This window comes from Geotrypetes seraphini, chromosome 6 (assembly GCF_902459505.1).
Source record: "Geotrypetes seraphini chromosome 6, aGeoSer1.1, whole genome shotgun sequence".
In the NCBI taxonomy this organism is placed as follows: domain Eukaryota; kingdom Metazoa; phylum Chordata; class Amphibia; order Gymnophiona; family Dermophiidae; genus Geotrypetes; species Geotrypetes seraphini.
Genome location: NC_047089.1, coordinates 27,428,086 through 27,453,896, shown reverse-complemented (window position 1 = coordinate 27,453,896; position 25,811 = coordinate 27,428,086). Strand labels below are relative to the sequence as shown.

At 42.4% G+C, this 25,811-nt stretch overlaps 1 protein-coding gene across 1 annotated transcript in view; it reads right to left on the bottom strand.

Moving 5' to 3' along the window:
- Window positions 1–4,037: 4,037 nt before the first annotated feature.
- Window positions 4,038–25,811, bottom strand: part of LOC117362348 (high affinity choline transporter 1-like) — a 29,325-nt gene continuing 7,551 nt past the window's right edge. The window contains exons 3-8 of the mRNA XM_033948586.1: window positions 24,626–24,781; window positions 20,425–20,573; window positions 18,398–18,541; window positions 15,952–16,105; window positions 10,819–11,036; window positions 4,038–4,571 (exon numbers count right to left, since the gene is read on the bottom strand). Coding sequence (XP_033804477.1) covers window positions 4,038–4,571; window positions 10,819–11,036; window positions 15,952–16,105; window positions 18,398–18,541; window positions 20,425–20,573; window positions 24,626–24,781 — 1,355 coding nt within the window. The remainder of the gene's footprint in view (window positions 4,572–10,818; window positions 11,037–15,951; window positions 16,106–18,397; window positions 18,542–20,424; window positions 20,574–24,625; window positions 24,782–25,811) is intronic.

The window sequence follows — 25,811 nt, the reverse complement described above, 5'->3', positions numbered from 1 at the left end:
TGCTTTACCCTACAAATCCTTTCTGCAGCAGGAAAAAAAAAAAACTGGTGTGGGATGACTAGACCACCTCCAGCAATTCACACAGCTCAGGAATTTTGTTGCAGTGATCAGGCCATGATAAATAACTATATTTTAGTAGGTTTAAGAGGTCTCAGAAAACAGTGGAAACCAGCCTGCTGTCTCCACTACCAGCAGCAAAAGCAAGGCAGTGTTGTCTACAGTAGAGAATGACACGGGAATAAATTGTTCCCCATCTCCGCAGGAACTCAATTTCCCTGTCCCTTCCCCGTGAGTTTTGTCACTGTCTCTGTCCCTGCCCCATTCTCGTAAGTTCTGCCTTAACTGCACAAACTTCAAACACTTATGATTTTAAAGTGTTTGAGGCTTGTGCAGATGAGGACGGAGCTTAGGCATTGGTGGAATGAGGCATTATGACATCACAGTCTGAGCTCTAGAATGTTGCTACTTATGATTTTAAAGTGTTTGAGGCTTGTGCAGATGAGGACGGAGCTTAGGCATTGGTGGAATGAGGCATTATGACATCACAATCTGAGCTCTAGAATGTTGCTACTTGTGATTTTAAAGTGTTTGAGGCTTGTGTAGATGAGGACAGAACTTAGGCATTGGTGGAATGAGGCATTATGACATCACAATCTGAGCTCTAGAATGTTGCTACTTATGATTTTTAAAGTGTTTGAGGCTTGTGCAGATGAGGACGGAGCTTACAGGAATGAGGCAGGGACAGGAAAAGAACTAGCTGGGGCGGGAAAACAAGTTCCCGCAGGGACGGGGTAAAATGTGGCTTCGTGTCATTCTCTAGTCTATAGCTCAGAGCTCCCATCAAACCCTAAGCTTTAAACACATAAACTCCCAAATCATTGTAAGCCATAAATAGATTTTAAATTTCCAGCTGCATCACTACAAGTTAATCACTTATACTTGTACAGTACATTCTAATTCTTAGCTTTCAAGGAAAATTAAATTGAGGTCTAACTGTGACAGCCACCATACATTTACTGGTTCAAGTTCAAGTTCAATTTATTTAATATACCGCAAATATAAAACATAAATGTTAAAATCTAAGCGGTTTATAATACGTATAAAATAAGGGAATAAAATACAAGACAAACTGTTACATTTAAAAGGAAAAACCAATATGGTGAATTACAGTAAGAATTGCAAGGAAAGGGAAGGAAAAGAAAAAACCCAACTTATGAGCAAAATGCCCAGCCCAGTCACTCAATGACAGCAGTGAATGTTGTTATACAAGGTTTCTGGACCGAGTTTCTGAATTTTTGCACTTTGGAGCAGCCAGGGTAGGGAATGCCACAAACACAGCATTCACAGTTCATGGAGGATAGAAGTATCAATTATGACTCAGCATAAGTCCATACTGAGCGCCGAAGGGAGAACTATTGTGGCTGTAGTGCCTGGGATAACTGGGAGAGGGATTAAAAATGGGAGAAAGCCTTGGTGGAGAAGGGTATGGAAGATGAGTCAGATTAGTCAGTAGGGGTTGGTTTGCATTAGATCAGGGGTGTCAAACTCAAAAACACAGTGGGCCAAAATTAAAAACTTGGACAAAGTGACTGGCCAGCCTTGATATTTATTGAAAAAATGTCTACAGTTGTTGAAGTTTTTCCTTCTCATCAGATATAACGATGAATAGGGGCACAGGTGATGAATGTAGGCCACGCTCAATATGGTGAGAGGGATAAAGAGGTAGGGGACAAAAAAGCTGAGCCAAACTTAAAATGGAAAAACTACAAAGGGATTAAAACCAAAAAGGGACAAAATAAAATACCATGTGAATTAGCAACATATGTTTGAATAAGCGTAAAAATATAATCATAATAAAAACCATTACATGAAACAGAGAAGATGAATAGGAATATGAAAAAACACTAGCACCGGAAAAGAATGAGTACCAGAAAACAAAACGCCAAAATTAGAATGTGATCAAAAGACTATATACAACAAGGGATTAAACGAAGAAAAAATCAATACTTACCAAAAAAGCAATTGCAGAATAGTCCAGTGCTACTGCGACACAGTGAAACTGTGAAGAGAGCCGGAGAATGCTGCAGGAACTTGTAAAAACGTCACATATGATGACGTGCCTAATGGGGACGTGAAACGATTGGGTTAAAAAGCTGTCTACTGGCAGCAGGCCAGCTGTAGTAGACATTTGGTATTTTCTCGTGGGCCAAATATAATCACACTGCAGGTCAGATTTGGCCCGTGGGCCTGAGTTTGACACCCCTGCATTAGATGGAAGGCTTAAGGAGTTTGAAGTAGAGAGCTGCACAGGAACGGGGACGACGGGAATCCCGCGGAACCCGTGGGTTCCCCCTTCGGGTCACGAGGATACCTTGGGGATGCCCCCTAGGGTCGCAGGGATCCCGTGGGGATGCCCCTCGTGCTCTCGGGGATCCCGCGGGGTTCAATGCCGCGAGGCTCATCTGATTTTCCTACCTGCCCTGCTGCGAGGCTCGTCTTCCATTTCCTGCCTGCCCTGCTGCAGCACACATAGCCAATCGGAAGTCTTCCCCGATGTCAGCGCTGACGTCGGAGGGAGGGCTTAAGCAAAGCCCTCCCTTCCTCCGATGTCAGCGCTGACATGGGGAAGACTTCCAGTCAGCTGTGTGCGGCAGGGCAGGTAGGGAAAAGGCAGTGGCGTACCAAAGGGGGGGGGCGATCCTCCCCAGGTGCAGCCATGGGCGGGGGGGGGAAGTGTGCACAGCCGGTCAGGTCCCCTTACCTTTGTGGCACTTCCCCCGACCGACCGACAACAGGCCCGGCCAACAAACCTCCCTGCCCTGTAGCCGCGAATCTAAATTACCTTCTTACAGCAGCTTCAATACTCCAGTTGCTGTAAGAAGGTAATTTAGATTCGCGGCTACAGGGCAGGGAGGTTTGTCGAACTGGGCCTGTTCTGTTGTCGGTCGGGTGGGGAAGCGCCACAAAGGTAAGGGGCAGGAAGGGAGAAAGGGAGGAAAGGTGGAGTGGAGAAGAAAAGACGTTTAAGGGAAATGGGTAAAACTGAGGGGGGAGAAAGACGCTGAAAGCACATGGGGAAGACAAAGGGGTGGAGAAGGACGCTGAAAGGACATGGGGAAGACAGGGGGGGAGAAGGACGCTGAAAGGACATGGGGAAGACAGAGGGGGGAGAAGGATGCTGAAAGGACATGGGGAAGACAGGGGGGAGAAGGACACTGAAAGCACATGTGGAAGACAGAGGGGGAAGAAGGATGCTGACAGGACATGGGGAAGATGGGGGGGAGAAGGACGCTGAAAGGAAATGGGGAAGAGAGAGTGGGGAGAAGACGCTGGCAGGGAAGAAGACAGAGATGCCAGACTATGGGGGGAGAGGAGGGAAGAAGATGGGTGCCAGACCAATTTGGAAGGGGGGAGAAAGGGAGAGGCACAGTAACAGAGCAAATGGAAGACGCAGAGAGAAGAGAGACAGTGGATGGAAGGAACTGAATGAGAACGAGGAAAGCAGAAACCAGGCAACAAAGGTTGGAAAAAAATACTTTTTTTTTTTTTTGCTTCAGGATAAAGTAGTATATTAGTTGTGTTGATAAAAATTTATAAACATTAGAGGCTCTGGTAGAAACCCGTTTACAAAGTATGTATTCTTCCCAATTAATATTTCCAAATTAATAAAGTCTTTTTGCTTATTTTTAAATGGGTTTCTACCAGAGCCTTTAATTCAGTAGCATAATTAACTGAAATAACTATTTCTGAAGTTTATAGGGATGGGCGGGGACATAGGGGATTCCTCACGGGGACGGGCGGGGACTCCTCACGGGGACGGAGGGGATTCCTCATGGGGACGTGTGGGGAAAGAGGGATTCCTTGCGGGGACGGATGGGACTTTGGCGAGGACGGGTGAGGACGGGTGGGATTTCTGTCCCCGCGCAACTCTCTAGTTTGAAGGACACCGTCTGGACAAAAAAGGAAACAGCAGCATGAAGCATCCATGTAAAATGTCTATGGACATGTCTAAATACATTTCTGATATGTAAACATATTTATGTATGTACATCTACAAGACTTAGATTTATTGAACTTGGTCGTAAATGCATCTGCTCTTCAGAACTAGGCTGAAGGTCATGGTGTTTGCTTTCTTCCATTATATTGCACACATCCCATCCTATAGGAATGATCTTTTTCCTAAATAAAAATCTGGTTAGGTAGGAAACAAAAACAACCATAGTCAAAGACACCAACATTGTGAACGTTTTAAATGGGAAGAGCTGCACATAGACCCCATCTACAAGACGGCATCCTGGATAATGTATCACTGGAGGGAGTTTTAGAGTGCTTTCCCCTCCCAGCAGCCGGAGAATGAGCCCAAACAGGAAACTGGCAGCAGAGCCATAGGTATTGGTGTTGGGAATGAAGAGGACACAGCACAGCTGGGGAAAGAGCAGGGCGTACACCAGCTCCCCACTCAGGAACCACAAGTCATAAACGGAGTGAGAGAGGAAAGCCAAGCCAGCGGCTACTGAACCAAACGCCACCATGGAGATTCTCATGACACAAAGGACCTCATTCTCACGAGCCTGCAAAACAAACCAAACCAAACTTAAAAGTAGTCTGCTTAAAGCAACCCATTATCTCTAAACTGACTTGGGTTTTCCAGTCGTCTACAGATCTTATCAAGTTTAAGTTTCAAGTTTAATAAGTTTTTGATAATCGCTTAATCGTATTTCTAAGCGATGAACATAATAATAAAATTACAATATTTAAAGAACAATACAATACTTGACATCAGGACTATTAACAGACTTGACAAACCCATAAACACAAGGAAGGGAAAGGAAATGAACTACAAGTTATTTAAGAGAAAGCAAGACACAATCAAGGAAAATACATAAGGAAAGGGAAGCAGAAAATTTCCGTAACATTATACAACAGAAATAAAATCAGCCAGAGAACTGGCTAATTAGTTATCAAAGGCGTCTTTAAAAAGAAAGGTTTTAAAATTACTCTTAAATTTCCAGATTCCCTCAAATAAATAGGAAGAGAATTCCAGGTTTGAGGGGCAATCATATTATTTATTTAAATCGACACCAGAATTGCACCTCAGGCGCTTTAGGCCGCCTATCGCCAATGTAGGCACGGCTAACACCTGAAGTGGTGTTAGGTAGCCTACAGTGCCTACGTGCAAGTCACGTCAAAGTTAGGCCCTGGAAATTAAGGCCTGGAAAACCCTGGCCTACATTTGCCGGAGGTGTGACTCTGTAACCGGCACCATCGTGTGATTGACATGTGATCGGCAGCTGTTTTTAAGGTGGCCACCGACAACAGTGCCGGTTAGAGAATCTGGGCCTAAGTGTATAGCCCTTGATGGAGGGTGCCCCAACTTTGTTGGTTGAGCTGAGAACTTTCCAGCGGTCCCTCATAATGGCACCCCAGTGATGGAATACTACGTTTAGAGAGATATAGTAATTCAAACTTCACATAACGAAAAAATGTCTTTGCTAACATCTTCTGCTAACAATTAGATGACACAGAGCAAGATCGGGGGGAGCAAGAGGGGGAGAAGAGCTGAGACTGAGTAGTATCTAAGGTGGCATAGTAGGTAGGGACACCTGAGCAGATCTCATGAGCCACAATGTAAAGCTTACAATAATAGTGGGTGTAAGGCTTGAGGGACTTTGCTCTACAAATATCCTCCAGCTCTTCTCTGTGACCTTCAGTTACCCCTACTATTCCTGCTTCCAGGCTGCACTAAATGAAGTTGTTTCAATAATATTTGCATAATATCCTCACGCAGCCCATTACATCAATCTATCCTAGATATCATGGGTGCATGAAGCAAAACCTTTGTACTCAACAATAGCACTGTCAAATCTTTCTCAACCATAAGAAGGCGCTCATTGCGACTAACTCAATGTGACACTTGAAGATCATTACTAAAATCAGAAGCTCTATACAAACGCCATCAACAGATCTCCCCTATTGTTCCTAATTAAGCCACAAATTACATCATTGCCGAAAGCATCTGAGGGAGGACAGCTACCAGCATAATTAATGTATGGGAACAAATTAGGAAAATAATAATTTGGATAGTCCTAGCACCAGCCCTGTTGAGCAAGCCCTGTTCTTTTTTTTAAGGGGGATTAGTTTCTGTGGGTAAATATGAGACGGTAAGTAGTTATGCATCAATAATTTTACCAGGCCAATGCACTAATGCAAAAATTAGCACAGGACTGGCAACATTTTAAAAAGAAAGTGATCTTGATAAAAATAGGTGCTTTGTGGGGGAAAGTCCTGGGTTAAGATATATTGAGGTTTATTAAAGGTTTCACATTATATCACTGTAAACTGCTGAGCATGTTACAAATAGGGAAAGCAAATGACAACTTCTGAATATGTTTTGGAAGTTGTATTTGTTGGTTGTTTAGAAAAATAAACCAACACCCCCCCTAAAACCAAAAAACAATTCAAAAGTAAGTTTTCCTGAAATCGAGGATAGTTAATGGAATTTTTTTTAGCAAGATAAGCCTCAATATGGCACTTTTTAAAGCTTTACCTGCAATGCTCCGATGTTTAACTTTCTTCTCTCTCCTCTTCCTTTCTTTTCTCTATGCTAATTTGCTCTTCTCTTTATTTCTCTTTCTCCCCCTTTTCTTTTTGCTTAAATCCATGATATGCACTGCTTATGTCTGATTGATGCCTACTGAGCTTTGTTATTCTTGTATTTTATACTACTACTGTTAATATGGTTATTCCACTGATAATCACTATTGTCTACCATCAATCATTTCATTAGATGATCTCATTTTTTTAAATGTATAATTGTCTGTTGGATTTTCTCTTTGTGAAAACTATTCAATAAATAAACATTGACTTAAAAAAAAGTAAGTTTTAGAAAAAGGTGGGTTATGAGCGAAAAATCCTTTATAAAATTACTCTCATAAAAGCTTTTTCACAGCTGAAACTAGAAGAAACAATGGGCTCCTTTTATGAAGGTGTGCTAACTGATTTAGTGCACACTATAGCTTAGTTAGCGTGCGCTAAATGCTAAGGCGCCCATAGAATGTAATAGATGCCTTAGCATTTAGTGCATGCTAAGCTATGGTGTGCACTAAATCAGTTAGTGCGCCTCCATAAAAGGCCCCCAATATTATTATTATTACTCTCCTAAAACTGCATAATAAGACATACTGTAATGTGACCTCTCTAAGTTCAAGGAAACAGTCAACAGTAGAGGGAAGACTCAAACCTTTTTTTTTCCCATTCCCTAAATACCAGAGCTCTTATGATTTTTATAACTAAACTAAACTAAACCTTGGGTTTATATACCGCACCATCTCCACGAATGCGGAGCTCGGCACGGTTTACAGGAAGAAGGATGAGAGAGGAACTACAGTGGAGAGATTAAAGAGTTAGGTGTAAAGGGGGAAGGTGAGAGGCCTAAGAGGGGGGAAGTGTTACAGTTTTGAGAATAGCCAGGTTTTTAGGTGTTTGCGGAAGAGTTGGAGGGAGCTTGAGGTTCGGAGTGGGGAGGTGAGGTTATTCCAGATCTCAGTGATTCTAAAGGGGAGGGATGACCCAAGTTTGCCTGCATGGCAAATAACCTCTCTATAATCCTGGCTTTCTCACCACCACTACATTTTTCTATCAATTTCCCCATGAACGCACAAAGTCCCTCGTGAGGAATGTGTCATGAGGATGGTGAAGCAATCAGACACAAGGGCATAAGTTATAGAAACTTGAACCATATTCAATGAAAGTTTTCTCCCATTTTCTACTCCTGTCAAAAATCTTTCTTGTGACGATCAAAAACCAAAGATATTGCCTGTGTACTATGTGCATCACAGACTAAATATACATCTTCCTAAAATTATTTCAGTATTTACATATAACTTTCCCATCAATTCCTTAAAAGTGTGGCGGGGCATAATAATAAAAAAAAACATGTCTAAGTCCCCTTTTGGCCTAAGGCCCTAAACGCTGAAAGTAGCAGCAGGGAAAATGTCCATTCTCAACTTAACATAAGTCCAGCCAACTTAACATTAGTTGAGTTGGGGTGTTGGTGGTTGGAGTGTCAGGGGTGTCAGGGGTGTCGCGGGGTTCAGGGGGGTCGATTGGGGGTTGCGGGGGGTGAGCTGTGGGCAGGAGGGCCTGGGATCCCTCCTGATCGTATTTGGCGGGGTTGCCTTCCGGCAGGAGGGTTTGGGCTCCCTCCTGTCGGTATTTTCAGAGTGGAGGGGGAGGGTCATGGGGAACTTGCGCTTTGGCAGGAAGGCTTGTGCTCCCTCCTGCCGGAATTTTTGTGATGGGGGTTGTGGGGGACTTGTGCCTACACAGGAGGGGTTGGGCTCCCTCCTGCCAGTATTGTCGGGGTTCGGGGGTGGATTGCAATCACGGCAGGAGAGATTAGGCATTTCTCCTGCCAAAATTATTGCGGTGGGGAGCTGGGCAGGTTGCCGGGGCTGCTGAGCTGATCGCAGCAACCGGGATCAGCTCAGCGGCCCCTATTCGGAACTTATACCTACTTTGACTTGGTTTAAGTCAAAACGTATGTTATAACTGGGCAACCTTGTTAAAATTATACTTGCTGTACGACTAAGTCTAGGTCGACCCACCTCCCGCCTTTTCCCCTCCTCTAAAAATGCCCCTTTTCACTCTAGGCGTTTAGAGGCAGGGTAAAGGCCTAAGCTGGTTTTAGATACATCTAAAACTAGGTTTGATTATTTGATTATTGGTACTTGGACGATCTGTCTTTTTGATCGTCCAAGTACCGATTATGAGCCCCATATTATTTTATTTATTTATGGATGCTTTTACTAAAGAGCCCTCAAAAACAATATACCACCTGTGATTCCCAAAGGCTTAATCATGGTAAGAGGCTACATTCATCATCCTACCCAAAAATTATTGAAACCTAGGTTACTACTTATATCAACAATATTTACTTATCTTCTTAAACCATTCATATGTTGATGAAGAGGCTCTATTTAACTTCACTATAATTCTTTTATAATGGGTAGAGGAGATGGCCATTTCTTGATGTGCAGCAATATCTTTATGTTTATTAAAACTTAAATATACCACAATTATAAAACAATAGTCAAAGTGGTTTACAATTAAAAAAAAAAAATTTTAAAAAAATATAAAACAATTAGAAAAGGAACTCTATGAGGACAGGAGACAATCTTCCAACCAGAAGAAGAGACACTGCTCAACAGGAAAAAGAACATAAAAGAGTTGTCATACTGGGACAGACTGAAGGTCCATGAAGCCTAGTATTCTATTTCCAACAGTGGCCAACTCAGGTCCCAAGTAACTGGCAAGATCCCAAGGAAAGAAACATATTTTATGCTGCTTATCCTAGGAATAAGCAGTGGATTTCCCCAAGCCATCTCAATAATGGCTTATGGACTTCTCGTTTAGGAAATAATACAAACCTTTTTTAAACCCTGCTAAGCTAACTGCTGTCACTACATTCTCCAGAAACAAAATCCAGAGTTTAATTATCCATTCAGTGAAGAAATATTTACTTAGTAGTTTCATCGCATGCCCCATAGCCCTAGTATTTTTAATGAACAAACAAGCGATTCACATCTACTCATTTCACTGCACTCAGTATTTTAAAGACCTCTAACATATGTATTTCCCTGAGCCGTCTCTTCTCCAGGCTGAAGAGCCCTAGTCACTTTAGTCTTTCCTCATAGGAAAGTCATCCTGTCCCTTTTATCATTTTCGTTGCTTTTCTCTGTACTTTTTAAATTACACTATATCATTTTTGAGATGTAGCATTGGAACTTTTACCGTAGTGACCCGTGATTAAAAAAACCCCTAACACAGCTTGATAAAAGGGTCCTAAGTGATGTGTGTAACTGCCCTATACTATATATAACTGAATGCCTAACTTTGAAGCCATTTATAGAATTGGGGGACTAGAATGTGGCACCTATTCTATAAAGGAAAGAGGGAGGGGAAAAGCTGGATGGGGTAGGTGGTGGTGGTGAGCATTGAGGAGCAAAGATATAGGTACACAGAGGAGCAATGCTGGATAGGGATGGAATACAAGACACAGAGGAGCAATGCTGGACGTGGTGGGAAAGGATATGGACACAAAAGAAATTGCTAGACTTGGGGGAGCATAAGCACAGAAACACAGGGTGAACAACAGGGCCCAGGTTCAATTCTCATGTTAACTCTCATTTCATTATAAATATGTGAGCCCTAAATATATAAGTGGCCTGCAAGCCTGACTCACCATACAATATGAAGAGGTTTTTGGTGGAATTGTACCTGGGTTGCTCTGTGTGAAGTCCACTTACACTAGGCTGATCCTCCGTGCTGCTGTGTGACCAGTTTACTAGGAATTGCTTTTCTCTGGGATACTTAAAGATGGACATTCAGCTTGAAAACATTTAGCGCCAAGCCATAATTGAAACCAGAAATTTAGATGATTTTCTGGTTTAATAATGGCTGTGTGCTAGACGTTGGATTGAGATGTTTTAGGCACAAATGTCTCATTTTGGATTTAGGCAACAGAGGCGTCTTTTCAGCCAATCATGCAGTCTCATGATTGCATGATTGGCTGAAAAGACACCTCTCTTGCCTTTCTTTTTGTTTGTTGATATCTCAAGGCGGGGTGTTCTTTCTTTGTCTGTTCAATTTGGATGTAGACATCATATAGAAAACACCTCTCAAAATGTAATATTATATTAAATGCAATTAATTTACTTTACAGCCTATTGGTATATCTTGATACCGGTGAATCCTAGCTATGCAATCAGGTCCAAGTTACGTCTGGTTTGCAGAAAAGCAAACAGATGAATCTCTCACTTTTTTCCTCAGCATCTTTTTGTAGATGTTGTGAGCAAACATGGAACTGGCCGACAACAAGGATGAATCTGCAGAAGACATGACAGCAGCAGCTATGGCCCCTAAGCCAGCAACAGACACGTAGGTGGGACAGAGGTACTGCAGGACAAGGGGCAAGATCATGCTGGACTCCCCTCTTTCAGCGGGGCTTGGAGAGCTGTAGCTTGTCTGATTCCAGTCTAGAGAAGGAAGAGCAGAAAAAAAAACTGGATTAGGGATTCTGTGAGCTTTCAATATTAAGGATGGACAAAGAGTTACTGTCTCTGTGCATGGCACTCTCATCTTGCTGGTCATCTTGGCCTGATCACCTTGGGGTCACCTTCAGTACATCCTTCTTCTTCTCTACGCTAATCTAAAACACTAGTTGGGACTAGCTTTTCTGCACCTGTGGAAGATATGCAGAATAGAGAATGACATGGTGACAAAATTCATCACCGTCCCCGTCCCTGCGGATAACCGCGGGAAACCATCTTCATGTCATTCTTTAAGGAGAGAGGGAAGAATCAGAGTATGAATGGCCACAACCACTGACCCGCAAGCTTTGCTTTGAAGAATGCTGGTGTAGAAGGACTGAGGTTGAAACAGACACTACAGAATAACAGTCTCTGGTATCCAGAGCAGATATTGTGATCCAGAGCAGAGCAGATATTGTGATGTCATAATGCCTCATTCCACCAGTGCCTAAGAGCCAATCACATCAGTGATGTCACAATGGCTTCATTATCCTTGGCTCACATAAGCACAGCCACTGACCCGCAAGCTTTGCTTTGAAGAATGCTGGTGTAGAAGGACCGAGGTTGAAATAGACACTAGAAAATGACATGGGATTATTTCCTGCGGTTATCCACGGAGATGGGAACGGTGATGAATTTTGTCACCATGTCATTCTCTAATGCAGAATTACATACACTCTTCCTGCCCTTTTTTTAAATGTATGCTTTCAAGTTTATTAATATTTTGATATACTGACCATCACAAGTATCTGGTCGGTTTACAATAATGATAAAAAGATAAAAATTATAAGAAAGTTATATCTAAACAAGGGAAAAAATAAAAAATCTCAATGAGAATAGGGGGGGTGAGGTCAAAACAATGACTTGATTATGAAGGGTTTGAGACAAAAGGAAAGAGAAGGGAGGGGAAGTTTTTAAATTACATTGTATAAATGAAAATAAAATGAGGGAAGGAGGGGAGGATAAAACAAGGGGAAAAATGGGGGTTTGCTTCCTAGAAGTGTTTTTATTTTCCCATTTTTGTTGGGGGACTCAATTGGGGTTTTGATAAGCGTCTTTAAAGAGGAATGTCTTAAGGAGCGTTTTAAACTTGTTTACGGAATTTTCAGAACGAAGGTTCGATGGCATTGCATTCCAAAGGGGAGGGCGCGACAACAGAGAAAATCGTATTTCTAGTATAGTATATGTCCTTGATGGAAGGGACTATTAGTAGGTTCTGGTTAGTGGACCTGAGGGCCCTGGATGGGGTGTGTGGAATGAGATATTTATCAAGAAAGGCAGGCTGATGAGAAGTCTTGATCTTAAAGGCTAAGAGAATAATTTTATAAGTTGTTCTTTGAGAGACTGGTAACCAATGAGATTCTCGGAGTAAGGGGGTGACATGGTCATATTTTTAGCTTTATGAATGAGTTTAATCGCTGTATTTTGAATTAGTTGTATTCAGCGAGTTTCTTTTTGGGTTATTCCATGATAGAGTGAGTTACAGTAGTCTATATGGGAAATGATCAAAGAGTGGATTAGGATTTGAATAGAAGTGGGTTCTAAAGCTAAGGTTATGCAACGAATTAAACGGAGTTTATAAAAACAGTTTTTGGTCAGGGAACTCATTTGATCATGATAAGTGAGATATGGAGTAGTGGAACTGGTTCTCTCTTTGATTGAAAATTGACAGAAGACTACGATCATCCCAACAAAATCTACTAACTATTCCTAATGCTCGTCACATGTCCTATGCCATCATCCTCCATAAGATATACACTCTCACTAGTCGCTCTTTTTGGAACAGTCTCCCTACCCATTTAAGACTCGAATCATCATTAGATAAATTTATTTTATTTTTTATTTATAAAATTTTCAAATATACATAATCAAGATTAACTTGTACAGAAAGCAATTAGATAAATTTAAACCATAACAAAACTAGGCCACTATCAGAAACTTCATTGGTTGCAAATTAAATCAAGGATAATATTTAAATGTGGGTATTTTTGTTATAAAACACTGCATGGCTTGAATTCCAACGTATATCTCTGAGCATTTCCTCTTTGCACATGGTAGATGCCTTGTTCAAGGAATTAAGATTCTACTGTAAAGGGTTGCCCGTATAAGAGATTTTTCAGCCGAAGTCTGGCTTACCAAGCTGCCCTTTGGGATAAGAGCTTCAGTAAGTTGATCTCCAGTTCCTACTCTTACATTGACTTCAGGAAATGATTAAAAACCCACCTTTTTAAGAAGAACTTTTAGTAACTCAATTGTTATATTTCCACTTTTTTCTCTTTGAATTCTTTTTATAGAATTGTCATTTCACTGCGTATGCGCAGTTCTCTTTCTTGTAAACCGCGCTGAGCTGTGAGGCTGTAGCAGTATATAAGATTATTGTTATGTTATGTTTCATATTTAATGATGCCTACAGTCAACATCCGTCTTATACTTCCTGACTATCCCCCTCCTTTAGAAAGCCGCGCTAGCATTTTTAGCGTCGGTCGTAGCGGTAACAGCTCGGACGCTCATAGGAATTCTATGAGTGTTGGAGCTTCTATCATGACTTTGTAAAGGAGGTGGTACATTTGTTTTTTTCACTATTATTTTTTTTTTCTAATTCTCCATGTTGATCAGGTGGCTTGGATGCAACACAGGCTAGACCCTCTACTTCTTTATCCTTTCATCTATCCTATTATAAATATAGTTCCTCTTTACCCTTTAATTTTATCTTTTCTACCCCACTATTTTCTCGCTTTATTTTTTACTATCAATTTATTGTAATTATCTGTAAATCACTCAGAGGTGACCCTAAGGGCGGTCTATCGAATATTAATAAACTTGGAAACTTCTCTTCATGACTGGATGGGGCAGCTGATCTATCATCCTTGCACTTCACTAAAATAAAAATGCAGGGGCCCTTTCAGTGGAATCGTAAAGGGGGGGTGGACCACCCGGGTACTGTCTTCGTTGGGGGGGGGGGAGCACCAGCGCCTCTCCTCCTTGCTGGCACGAGCACCATCTTCTACTTGCTGCTCGTGCCAGCTTTGGCTCTCTTCTGACATCACTTTGTGGTCATGGGACTAGGACATGATGTCAGAAGGGACCGAGGCAGGCACATGCACAGTGATGCCAGATGCTCCCACCCTGGATTCTAACCTCCCTCACTACATCGCTAAGCTCTTTCATTATCTGGAATCTGGAAGAATCTGGATGTAGCATGTGCTAATATAGGATTTCAGCAAGCGCTAAGCCTAAATTTTTGACCATTTTCTTTATCCGGTCGTGCTCTAATTTTGTCATTAGCACTTTAGCAGGAAAAAAGTATTGCAGAAGCACTTACCGCCTCCAATGTAGAAGGTGGAAAGTGATTCCACGTTAAATGCATGTTAAAAAGTTAGTGCACAGTAATTTGAACACACTAGGTGGTTAACACTTGCGCATCCATTCTCCGTTTTCCACAACCCCTTCAAAAAATATTTTTTAAGAATACTTAATGCACAAGTTAGCGAGCGCTAACAAGCAAGATACTTTACAATGTTACGTGTTTTGTGGTAGCCTGTTCTTCAAGAGTTAAGTACACAGTAGCACTTAACACAATTTAGTTAAATGGACCCTAAATGTATATGTAAATAATGAAAATAACAAAATAATGAAATTATTAATTCCCCCCCCCCTTTTATAAAACTGTAGCGCGTTTTTTAGCGCCGGCCATGGCGGTAACAACTCCAACACTCATAGGAATTCTATGAGCATCGGAGCTGTTACCGCCATGGCTGGCACTAAAAACCACGCTACAGTTTTGAAAAAGGAGGGGGGGTGTATTGCCTATTAAACCTAAAACTTACTTCCTCCTTAATCGAGGAGGGAGCGCTTATGTGTAATGTGGCCTCTATTACACATAAATTTGGCTCTGTTCCCATCCCTAAAATGTGACGTTACATGAGCATTAAGTGTTACCTCTTAAACTTGTTTTTGAAATACAGTGGAACCTTGGTTTACGAGCATAATTCGTTCCAGAAGCATACTTGTAAACCAAAATACTCGTATATCAAAGCGAGTTTCTCCATAGGAAATAATGGAAACTCGCTTTGATACATTCCCCCCCCCCCCGAGGCCAGCGGCACTGCTCCCCCTCTGCTCGCAAAGGCTCCCCCACGCAAACCGGCATCCCCCTCTGCGTGAACCGGCACCCCCCGCCCAGCCAACTTGAACTCACCCCCCCCCGTCTGGCACCGGCACGAGAACCGGCATCACTCCCTCCCGCTCACAAAGGCCCCCCCGCTTGAATCGGCACCCCCCTCCCCCCCCCCGTGAGAACAGGCACCCCCTGCCCGACCAACTTTAACTCACCCCCCCATCTGGCACCGGCATGCAGCCCACAGGACGTGCCGGTGCCGCTTGAAGATCTTCTTCCTGCCTCTGCCGGCTTTGAGCATGCATCTGCATATGCTCAAGCCCTTCTAATTCTCCCTCTCGCTGAGATTCTCGGCAATCTCGGCGAGAGGGAGAATTAGAAGGGCTTGAGCATGCGCAGATGCATGCTCAAAGCCGGCAGAGGCAAGAAAAAGATCTTCAAGCGGCACCGGCACGTCCTGTGGGCTGCGTGCTGGTGCCAGACGGGGGGATGAGTTAAAGTTGGTCGGGCAGGGGGTGCCGATTCAAGTGGGGGGGGGGGGGGCCTTTGCGAGTGGGGGGGAGCGATGCCGGTTCTCGGAGTGGGTGCTCACAAATCGAGTCAACACTCGGTTTGCGACACAAGTTTTGCGAGAATGTTTTGCTCATCATGCAAATCACTCGCAAACCGAGTTACTCGCAAACTGAGGTTTGACTGTAGTTTCATTCTTAACATTAAACAACATATCCACACAGTTTTAGTTACCTGTGGATGCAGCTGCAGCACCAATGAGAATAGATGGGATAGCCAAGATGGCACTCAGAACCCCTGCCATACAGGAGGTGATTCTTGCCTGCCAAGTTGAAGAGGCAGCAAGGATTCTTTGGAAGTAGATTTGCCAGGCAATGCTGTTAAGACTCTGGAAAGTCAGAATTGCGGCAGTGAGAAGTTCTGTTGTATCATGTATTGCACTCAGTGCTTGTTTTATAAAAAAACAAACAATCCCCCCCCCCCCAAGACATACCTTTTCCCCTCGTAATTACCAAATGTTTCTTGGAGACTTTGTCCCCTTCCCATCATTATTATCTCAGCCTACCATCTATGTTAGATTTGCTTATCCACAGCCACTTCAGGGGACGCAGAAGCCTGATTTTGCAGTGTTCAGGCAGTGGTTACCATACTATGTTCAGTTCATTAAGAACCCTTGTACCATTTGGCAAAAAGGGTAGCCGGGGGGTGGGAGAGGCTGGGATGCTTCATACAGCGCTACGTACATCTGGTAGCACTATAGAAATAATTAATAGTAGTAGTGGCAGGTGAGCAGCATATTGCATAGGGCAAATTGATATCGCTGCCTGAGATTCCACGAAAGGGAGATCTGAGGTAAAGCAAGGGTGAGGGAGGTATGATCCAACATTTTGTAATCAGGTCGGCATTAAATTCAGATCTGTTAACTCAATTTAATTTTTAATTTAATTTAATTTAATTCTTATATACCGCTAATAACCGTGAGGTTTCTAAGTGGTTTACAAAAATGAATGCATTAAAAGATACAATAAATAAAAATAAATAAGATAGGTACTTGGAAATTCCCTAACTGTCCCAAAGGCTCACAATCTAACTAAAGTACATAGGGTTAAAATTTTATTTCTTTAAAGGTAGTTTGAATGGACGATAGTAATGGGTCCTGTTTGATATCATTTTTAGTATGTCATGAATGGTAATTGCACATCCCTACTAAAGAGCAATTTGGTAATGCTCAGACTTCCTTTTGCTCATACAACAAAATATAATCTAAATACATTTTACAACTAGGAGTTGTAAAGCCATTTTAGATAGGTCTAGTAAGGCACAAATGTAAACCCTCTTGCTGTGAGCCGCATTGCTTCCATGTAGAAAAACTGCAGGATACAAGAAGTTGTATTATATTGTGTTGTGTTGTATGCTTGATTTTAGGTTCCAAATAGAGAATGACACGGTGACAAAATTCATCACCATTCCCGTCCCTGTGGATAACCGCGGGAAACCATCCCGTGCCATTCTTCAGTGTCTATCTCAACTTCAGTCCTTCTACACCAGCATTCTTCAGCGCAAGGCTTGAGGGTCAGTGGCTGAGCCCATTCATACTCTCATTCTTTCGTGAGCCAAGTATAAGATAATGAAGCCATTGTGACATCACTGATGAGGTTGGCTTTTAGGCATTGGTGGAATGAGGCATTATGACATCACAATCTCAGCTCTGGAATGTTGCTGCTCTTTGGGTTTTTGCAAGGTACTTGTGACCTGGGTTGGCCACTGCTGGAAACAGGATACTGGGCTTAATGGACCTTCAGTCTGTTCCAGTATGGCAACGCTTATGGTCATATGTTCTAACCATCCGGTGTCTTCTTTAGTGTCTGTCTCAACCGCAGTCCTTCTACACCAGCATTCTTCAATGCAAGGCTTGAGGGTCAGTGGCTGTGTCCATTCATACTCTGAGTCTTCCCTCTCTCCTTAAAAAATGACATGGAGATGGTTTCCCATGGGGATTGGAATAAATTTTGTCATTGTGTCATTGTCTAGCCTAGACCACCTGATCAGCACCAATTTTTTAGGCACTATATATTGAATTTGGGGGTGAGGAGACACCTGTATCCTTCCTTGACGCAGCAACGACTAATTTGGCTGCATATAAGAAATGACAAATAAGAGAGCTTAGTTAAGGTATATCCTGGCATCTGTTCTTCATGCACATTCATTGGTGATATCCTGAAAACCTGACTTGTTGGCAGCTCTCAAGGCCTGGGGTGAACACCAAAGATGCAGATCTTTCTCCAGACATCATATAGAAGTTTAACCCCATCTAGGGTTACCAGATTTTCCAAATGGAAAATCTTGACCCATGGCCCCGCCCCAGGCCCGCCCCATTCCGGCCAGCCATGCCCTTTTCTGCCCCCAGGCCTGCCCCATGCCACGCCCCCCTCGACCCGTATAAGCAATGAGCGATTTTGGACGACATTCATGCATGCGTGGATGCCATCCCGACATCGGTCGTTTCCAGAAGCTTTTCAAAACTTAAACAAAGTGCCGGGTTTTGAAAAACTGTCCATATCCCCGGACATGTGCTCAAAAGGAGGACATGTCCAGGGAAATCCAGAAGTCTGGCAACCCTAACTCCATCCCATCAATCAGTAAGTTACTACAGTAGAATATGAAGTGAAAAGAATCTTACCAGATAAATAAAGTCATCCAGCCATCTTCCAATATATTCCGTTTCTATTTTACCAATCCAAGGAGCTTGATAAGATCCATTAAAAGCAGTATGAAATATATTTTCAGTTGCTGAATTCAGTAGAGCAAATGGTACACATATCCACTGTGTTTAAAATGGTAATTGTTACATTCTGGGAAATATTTCCTTATGTACTCGTTTGTCTTTCTGCATTCTCAAATTCCGTAAGTACCTAGAGTATGGGTGGGATTAGTAATTGCCATAACAACAATAAGACCCCACCCCCTACTTCTATAAAAATCAGGTCAAAATTGTGCATGCAATTTAATCGAACAACAAGCTAATTAGCACTGATAATTGGCACTAAGCAGTTATCGATGCTAATTAGAATCAATTCCAGGATATGTACATAAATTTAGGTATAGGATCCATGCCTAAATTTTACACATGAGTCGAAAAGGAGAGCACAGAAATGAGTGGGTCAGGGGTGGATCGGGGGCGTTACTTTAAGTTACATGTGTAATTATAAAATAAGGGCATCTGTACTCAAATGTAGCAACAGGTATTTGCACCACGTTTTCATAGGCGCAAATGTACACAGCAAAACTGTGCCAGCTGCCAGTGAATGCATAGCTGGCCTTGAGTACTGGCCTGTTTAGATATATGAGAATATTATCCAGACTTCCAACACAGCGAGAGGTGAAGGACTTATGCATGAAGACAGGCATCACCAGGATGCATGAATTGAGGAAGTCCTGTCTCTAAACAACTTCATTCTACTGGATGTGGCCTGTTGCAGTAAAAGTCAAAAGTACAGGAATCACATGGCTTGAAAATATACAGTTAGATGACTTAGATCTTGCAGACTATGTGGCCTTGTTGGTGAGTTCTCTTCAGGAGGACAGATAGAATAATACTTTTGATGAGCAGATTGGGTTAACTAGGCGTATATCTAGCAAAAAAAAATCAAAATTAATAAATATAAACATTAGGGATGGGCAGCCAGAAAAGTTTTGTTTCATGGTATTTCCCATGTCTATGGGAATTTTCATTTTATTTAGATCTTTTTTGATATGTTGTCTTATGGGCACCAGCATTGAATATCAAGGACTCATCAGACTTCTCTTGCACACCAGAATTTATGTGGGGTCAAGTGATATTCAACTGGAGGCTGACTCCTAGCCATAGTACCATGAGACTACCACTAGAGGTCGCAACACCCGTTTTCAACAGAAGTCTCAAGTGGCAGGAGTGAGTGGGGTTCTCCTGCCCTGACAACCTCTAGGCCACAGGACTCTTCAGGTGGACTGGGAAAGGGGGATGGGAAGGAAGATTAGTCTTTACTTGGGGGATAAGGGAAGGTAAGAGGGAGGGCAGAACAGCTTTAGGCCAGGACCTAGAAGTGCCAATATCTGGATGGCTAACCAGGCAAAGTTAGAACTGCTTTCTATGCAGTCCTACATGTCCAGTTAGCTACACAGGCACCAGCACTGTACTGTCTGCACCAGTATAACGCCTGGCTCCTCTTTATGGAATGTTGCTATTATTTGGGGTTCCGGAATCTTACTTACTCTGAGCTAATGGAATATTGCTACTCCTTGGGTTTTGGCCAGGTACTAGTGACCTGGATTGGCCACCGTGAGAAAGGACTACTGGGCTTGATGGACCATTGGTCTGGCCCAGTAAGGCTATTCTTATGCTCTTAAGTTATGTACATAACTGTAACATTAACTCCCTCTTCTACGAAACCACGCTAGTGATTTTTAGCGCAGACAGCCGCACTGAATGGCCCACACTGCTCCCGACGCTCATAGGAACTCAGTGAGCGTCGGGAGCAGCGCGGGCCATTCAACACGGCTCTCTGCGCTATAAACCGCTAGCGCGGTTTCGTAGAAGAGAGGGAAAGTTGCAGATATTTACACCAGCCATTAAAAGTTGGTGAATAAATGCCAACTTACACTAGTAACATATAACTGCTGTTTCAATATTGACCTCAATGTTTACTGAGAGAAACAGATGGCACTTACCAGGCTGGCCATCATGAAAAGAAGCTGGATCACATCTGTGTAGGCGACCGAGTACAGACCTCCCAGCAAAGTATATACAATAATAGTACAGGCAGATATGATGATGGATATATAACCTGCCACTCCTAAAATGACGCTCACTGTCACTCCTACAGAGAAACAATAAGAATAGGAAAAGGAATTTTAAAATTAAAAAAACATAAATCTTTGGCTCACTCAATTTTTAGAGTGGCAAAGAATGTCCCCACAGTTCCACAGAAGAGCTGATATTTAGGGATAATAAACTTTTGAAACAGAGGATTCTCACATTACCCCCCCCCCAAGGCAGAGACAATAAAGAGACCAAGGGCCCGATGCTGTAGAGTCGCCATTAAAATCCTGGAGCGATGCTCCCAAAAACTTTGCATGTAAATGAGGTTTGCGGTAGTCCCCTAAGATTAGTCATTGGAGAAAGTGAAGGACACATGCACAGAATATTTCACAGAAGGAGGCATGCGCCAGGAAATGCTACTTCGTAGGCACGCACGAGTGTCAATCATAGGTTTATTTTGATTTATTTCTTTTTTATTTTGATTTATTTCTTGTCCTCCCAGAAAGGTCAGGGTGGGTAACAGTAGAACAAACACAGATTCAGAGAGTGGGTAACAGAGAACAGAGGGAACCTAGGTACAATATTAAAGGCTAACAAATTATCATCAAGGAGTGTGTGGCGCAGGGGTTAAAGCTACAGCCTCAGCACCCTGAGGGTTTGGGTTCAAATCCCTTGCTATTCCTTGTGACCCTGGGTAAGTCACCTAATCCCCTCATTGCCCCAGGTACACTAGACAGAGTTTGAGCCCACCGGGACAGATAGGAAAATATGATAAAGTACCTGAATGTAAACTACTTAGGAGATAAATGGTAAATAAAGGAAAAGTGTACAGATTACGTAAACAGTGCATCTAAGTACAAGATGAGACTAACATGTTATCATGTACAGAGGGGAACCAGGAGGGACAAAGAGCATACATAGTTTAGGGGAGGGTGTGCCTTATTATAGCATCCATCGATGTCCATTGGGGGAGTGGAGGGGAGGAGAGAGGCAGAGAACTACCAGCAAACCACCATTGCAAGTGTGAAAACTCAAGATATTCTTTTTTTCTACACTGCTTCAGGGGACATATACGTGTTGTGCCTCCCTCTCATGCAATCGGCAGCCGCAGAACTGCCAGTATACACTTTTACGAACGTGCACGAGACGCGCTTTTAACACTACTGGCATCTCCAGACCTGCCAGTAGTTATGGAGTGTTAAAGATTGGCACTTCATTTTATGCATCACCTAGCAATGTCTGGGCATTGCCCGGAGTGTACATTTTAATATTAACGAGGTCATTGGAATGCATTTGCACTGTATTCTCAGAGGTTGCAATGAGGCAAGGAAAAGACTGCGGAGAACCGTTTTGTGCATCGGAAGCTAAAATTCTTGCGCGTTAAACCAGTTTGAGCTGGTTTAACGTCAAACGTTAAAGGCATGGTGAGCTCAGAGCATCAGGCCCCCAAGTCACTAAAGTGCCTGCTGAAAACTTACATGGACCCTAGTGGACTTAAGAGTCATGAAGGGCAAATCTATAACTTATCAGAGACGTCAAAATTGGCAGTTATGTATATATGTACACTAGACGTTATTCTATAAGGTCATGCCTAAATAAATTATGGCTCGATTCTATAAATCCTATGTATTAGAGCCACTGTTGTATATTCAATCAAATTATACCTTGTTTTGTCTTACTGATATCTCATCAAAGGTAAATGGAAATATAATTGATGTTCTCAAAAAGTAATCGATATTTTTAATTGTATGGACATTCAAACCGCAGCCGGGCACTAAGCTACTGGTTACTATTACTCTTCGGCGGTCCAGCCTTTATTAATTATTTCTTTAAACTCATTTGTTAATCTTCTTATTTGTTTTTTATATATATTTTCATTTTCAATGTATTAATATCAAACAGAAGAACGTCACTTAGCTTTATAGTGATCTGTCCTTCATTCACCTCTCCCGACATGCATGTTTCATAGTGAAACCTTTCTTCAGGGTCGAGGAAACATTTGAGGGAGCTTGTTACAAGTTTGAATAGGCTCCCTCAAATGTTCCCTGGACCCTGAAGAAAGGTTTCACTATGAAACATGCATATCGGGAGAGATGAATGAAGGACAGATCACTATAAAGCTAAGTGACATTCTTCTGTTTGATATTAATACATTGAAAATGAAAATATATATAAAAAAACAAATAAGAAGATTAACAAATGAGTTTAAAGAAATAATTAATAAAGGCTGGACCGACAAAGAGTAATAGCAACCGGCGTAGTGCCCGGCTGCGGTCTGAAGATCCATACAATTAAAAATATCGATTACTTTTTGAGAACATCAATTATATTACCATTTACCTTTGATGAGAAATCAGTAAGACAAAACAAGGTATAATTCGATTCTATAAAATGGCACCTAAAGTTAGGCGCCTACATCGCTAAGCCTAGTCAATGTAGGTGCCTAACTTAATTGTTTAATAGACTTAATTGGTGCTGATAATTCCCAATTAGCAACTCATAATTAGCATAAATTGCAATTAATTGGAAGCCTAGTGATGCCTAACTTAAATCCGCGCTTAAGTTAATTTAATGGGTTAAATGGCATGGTAATTGACCATGCCATTAAAAACCCATTAAAAAACAATTATTTTAATTGTTAATTTGAGTTGCAAGCAAAATACCATGCGGTGCCTAGTGAAGCCTAAGTTGAGGTGCCATGCAATGCCCAACGATGCCTACCTGAAAAGTAGGCATGGTTAGGGGTGGAGAATAGGTGTGGTTGATTAAGGCTTCACTAGGCATCTGAGGTAGGCACTGGCCTAAAATACTGGTACCTACCTCTAGGATGCCTAGCGATGCTTATGTCCTCTTAGGTGCTACTAGGTGTGATTCTATTAATGACAGCATGTAGTAGAGGGACAACCGCGATGAACAGCACATACAGGTTCCCAAAGTGATTTGAAAATGAGCCTCCTAGCTAAACTGGAAAAGGTATGGAGAAAGCTCATCAAAAAGATTAAAGGGATGGAACAACTCTCATGTAAGGAAAGCCTGAAGAAGTTAGGGCACTTCAGCTAGGAGAGGGGAGATATAATTGAGGTCTATAAAATCTTGAATATATAAATACAAAATTGATTGTTTATCAAAGAGTACAAAGACTAGGAGAAACTCCATGAAATCACGTAGCATATTGAAAACAAATAGAAGAACATTTTTTTTCCACTTAACCCATAGTTACGCTCTGGAACTCATTACTGGAGCAAAAGGTGAAAACAGTTAATGTAGCTAGGTAAGGTTTGAACAAATTCTTGGAGGATGAGTCCATAATCCATTATTAAAGAAAAGCCACTGCTTATCCCTGGGGTTAAGTAACATGGAATCTTGCCACTTTGTGGGATTTTACCAGGTACATGTGACATAGACTGGCCACTGTTGGAAACAGGATACTTTGGTCTGGCCCAGTAGGACTACTTTTAGGAAAAAGGGGTGATGGCACCCCTCCCCCGCCCTATTCTCCACCACTCCCACTCCTTCCCGCCCCCCACACCTTTTTAATTTTCCAGGTGAGAAGGTGAGAGCAACAACACGAACTTGTGCCCCTATTGTGTCAGCTATCCCTCTGGCATCACTTCCTAGTAACAGGGGTCCCCAGAAATGAGGTCAGAGAGAGGCGACACCAGTGTGGGCAGCAAGTTCATAATGCTGCTCGCGCAGGAAAAATTAAAGAGGTACGAGGAAAGGGAAAAGGCACATGCCTGTGATTTGGGGGGGGGGGCGGCAGGAAGGAGGGGGAGAGGAGGATGGGTGTCTGCGCCCTTTACAAAGACCACGCCTGGGGCTGACCGCCCCCCCCCCCCCCCTTACAATGCCTGTGATGGCTAGTCCATGGAAGTGCCTATTTGTTAAACTGGGGGAGCCAAACAGGAGTCCTTAAGCTATAAATGTATATAGATTTTGTGATTCAGGACTGAGAGAGAGGGTAATGGGCCTTCGGTTGAGGTGCAGATCTTAAGATACGACCTTCCTTCATATTAAATTTTAGTGGATTGGGATATACAATGTAACCAAGAGATTTTTCCATTGTTATCCATATCCATATCAAATCTCAAAGGTAGCTTAATTATTTACCTAATGAAGCAAGAATTGCAGCAAACCAAAATATATCTCCTAGCAATGATGGAATGAAGAGAATACTTCCCATTGTGTTCCCATAGGTTTCTTGCAGAGGGTCCATCATAGTCACATATTTCTTAGACCTTATGGGCTTTACGAAGAAGATGCCACCTATAAGAGAATCAAATTACAAGGGCTCAAATTTTGAATTACATTTAGTATTTCATGAGCAGAACCATTTCTAACAGCAGGGTTGAGTAGTATACAATATGGTACGGGTGAGTAGCAGTACCAGCTCCCCTAAAAAAGCTTGATTATGTGTCACTGGATACACAGATCACCTAGACTGGAAGGTTAGGATGCCTCTAGGTTCAATTCCATAAAGTGCGCCTAACTATTGTAGAATCACACTTAATTGCCAAGCTACTCGGCACCTAAGTTTTAGGCACCATTTATAGAATCAGGTTCTAAGTGCATGCAGATACAATGAGCAAAATGTAAATTTTATAAACAATGTGTGTGAACCATGACTGCAGCATAAACAAAGGTGCAAAGACTTTTACAAGGGACAGTAGACTGTGCTAAAAGTGCACATGTCTATTTTTTTTGAAGGATCAAAGTTATATACATTAATAGATTGCAATAAGGAACATGACAAACAGATGTGTTTAACATCTTATTTAAAAAATTCTTCAGAAACATCGCGAGATATGTGCATCTGGTGCGACCACACAAGGCACAGGGGTACCAAATTTGTGCCCCATTCATTGCCTTCCCTGCTCACCCTGGCACCTGGGATTTCATACCCCCAAATGCTGTATGTTTTGCTGAGCTTATTAACAAACAGCGCGTCTCACATGTGATCCAGTTATCTCTAAAATTGAAGCACACCGAGGGAATGCTTCCAGGGCAGTCAAAGGCAGTGTGTTCAGCTGACTGACGCTGCCAGTAGCCTGAAGATTGGCAGCGGCAGCCTGAAAGAGAAAGAGAGAACTACCTATCCCGCAGGAAGAGGGGAGTGGAGAAATGTTGCACCAGATTAGGGAGAGAGAAGGGTAAAAGAGAAAGCTGCCAAATTGGGAGAGAGGAAAGAAGAGGGACAACCAAGGAAGGAAGAGGAAATAGATATGCTAGACTACAGGGAAAGGAGGGAAGAGAATGGAACCAGAGGAGAGGTCAGGAGAGAAATGCTAAACCACAG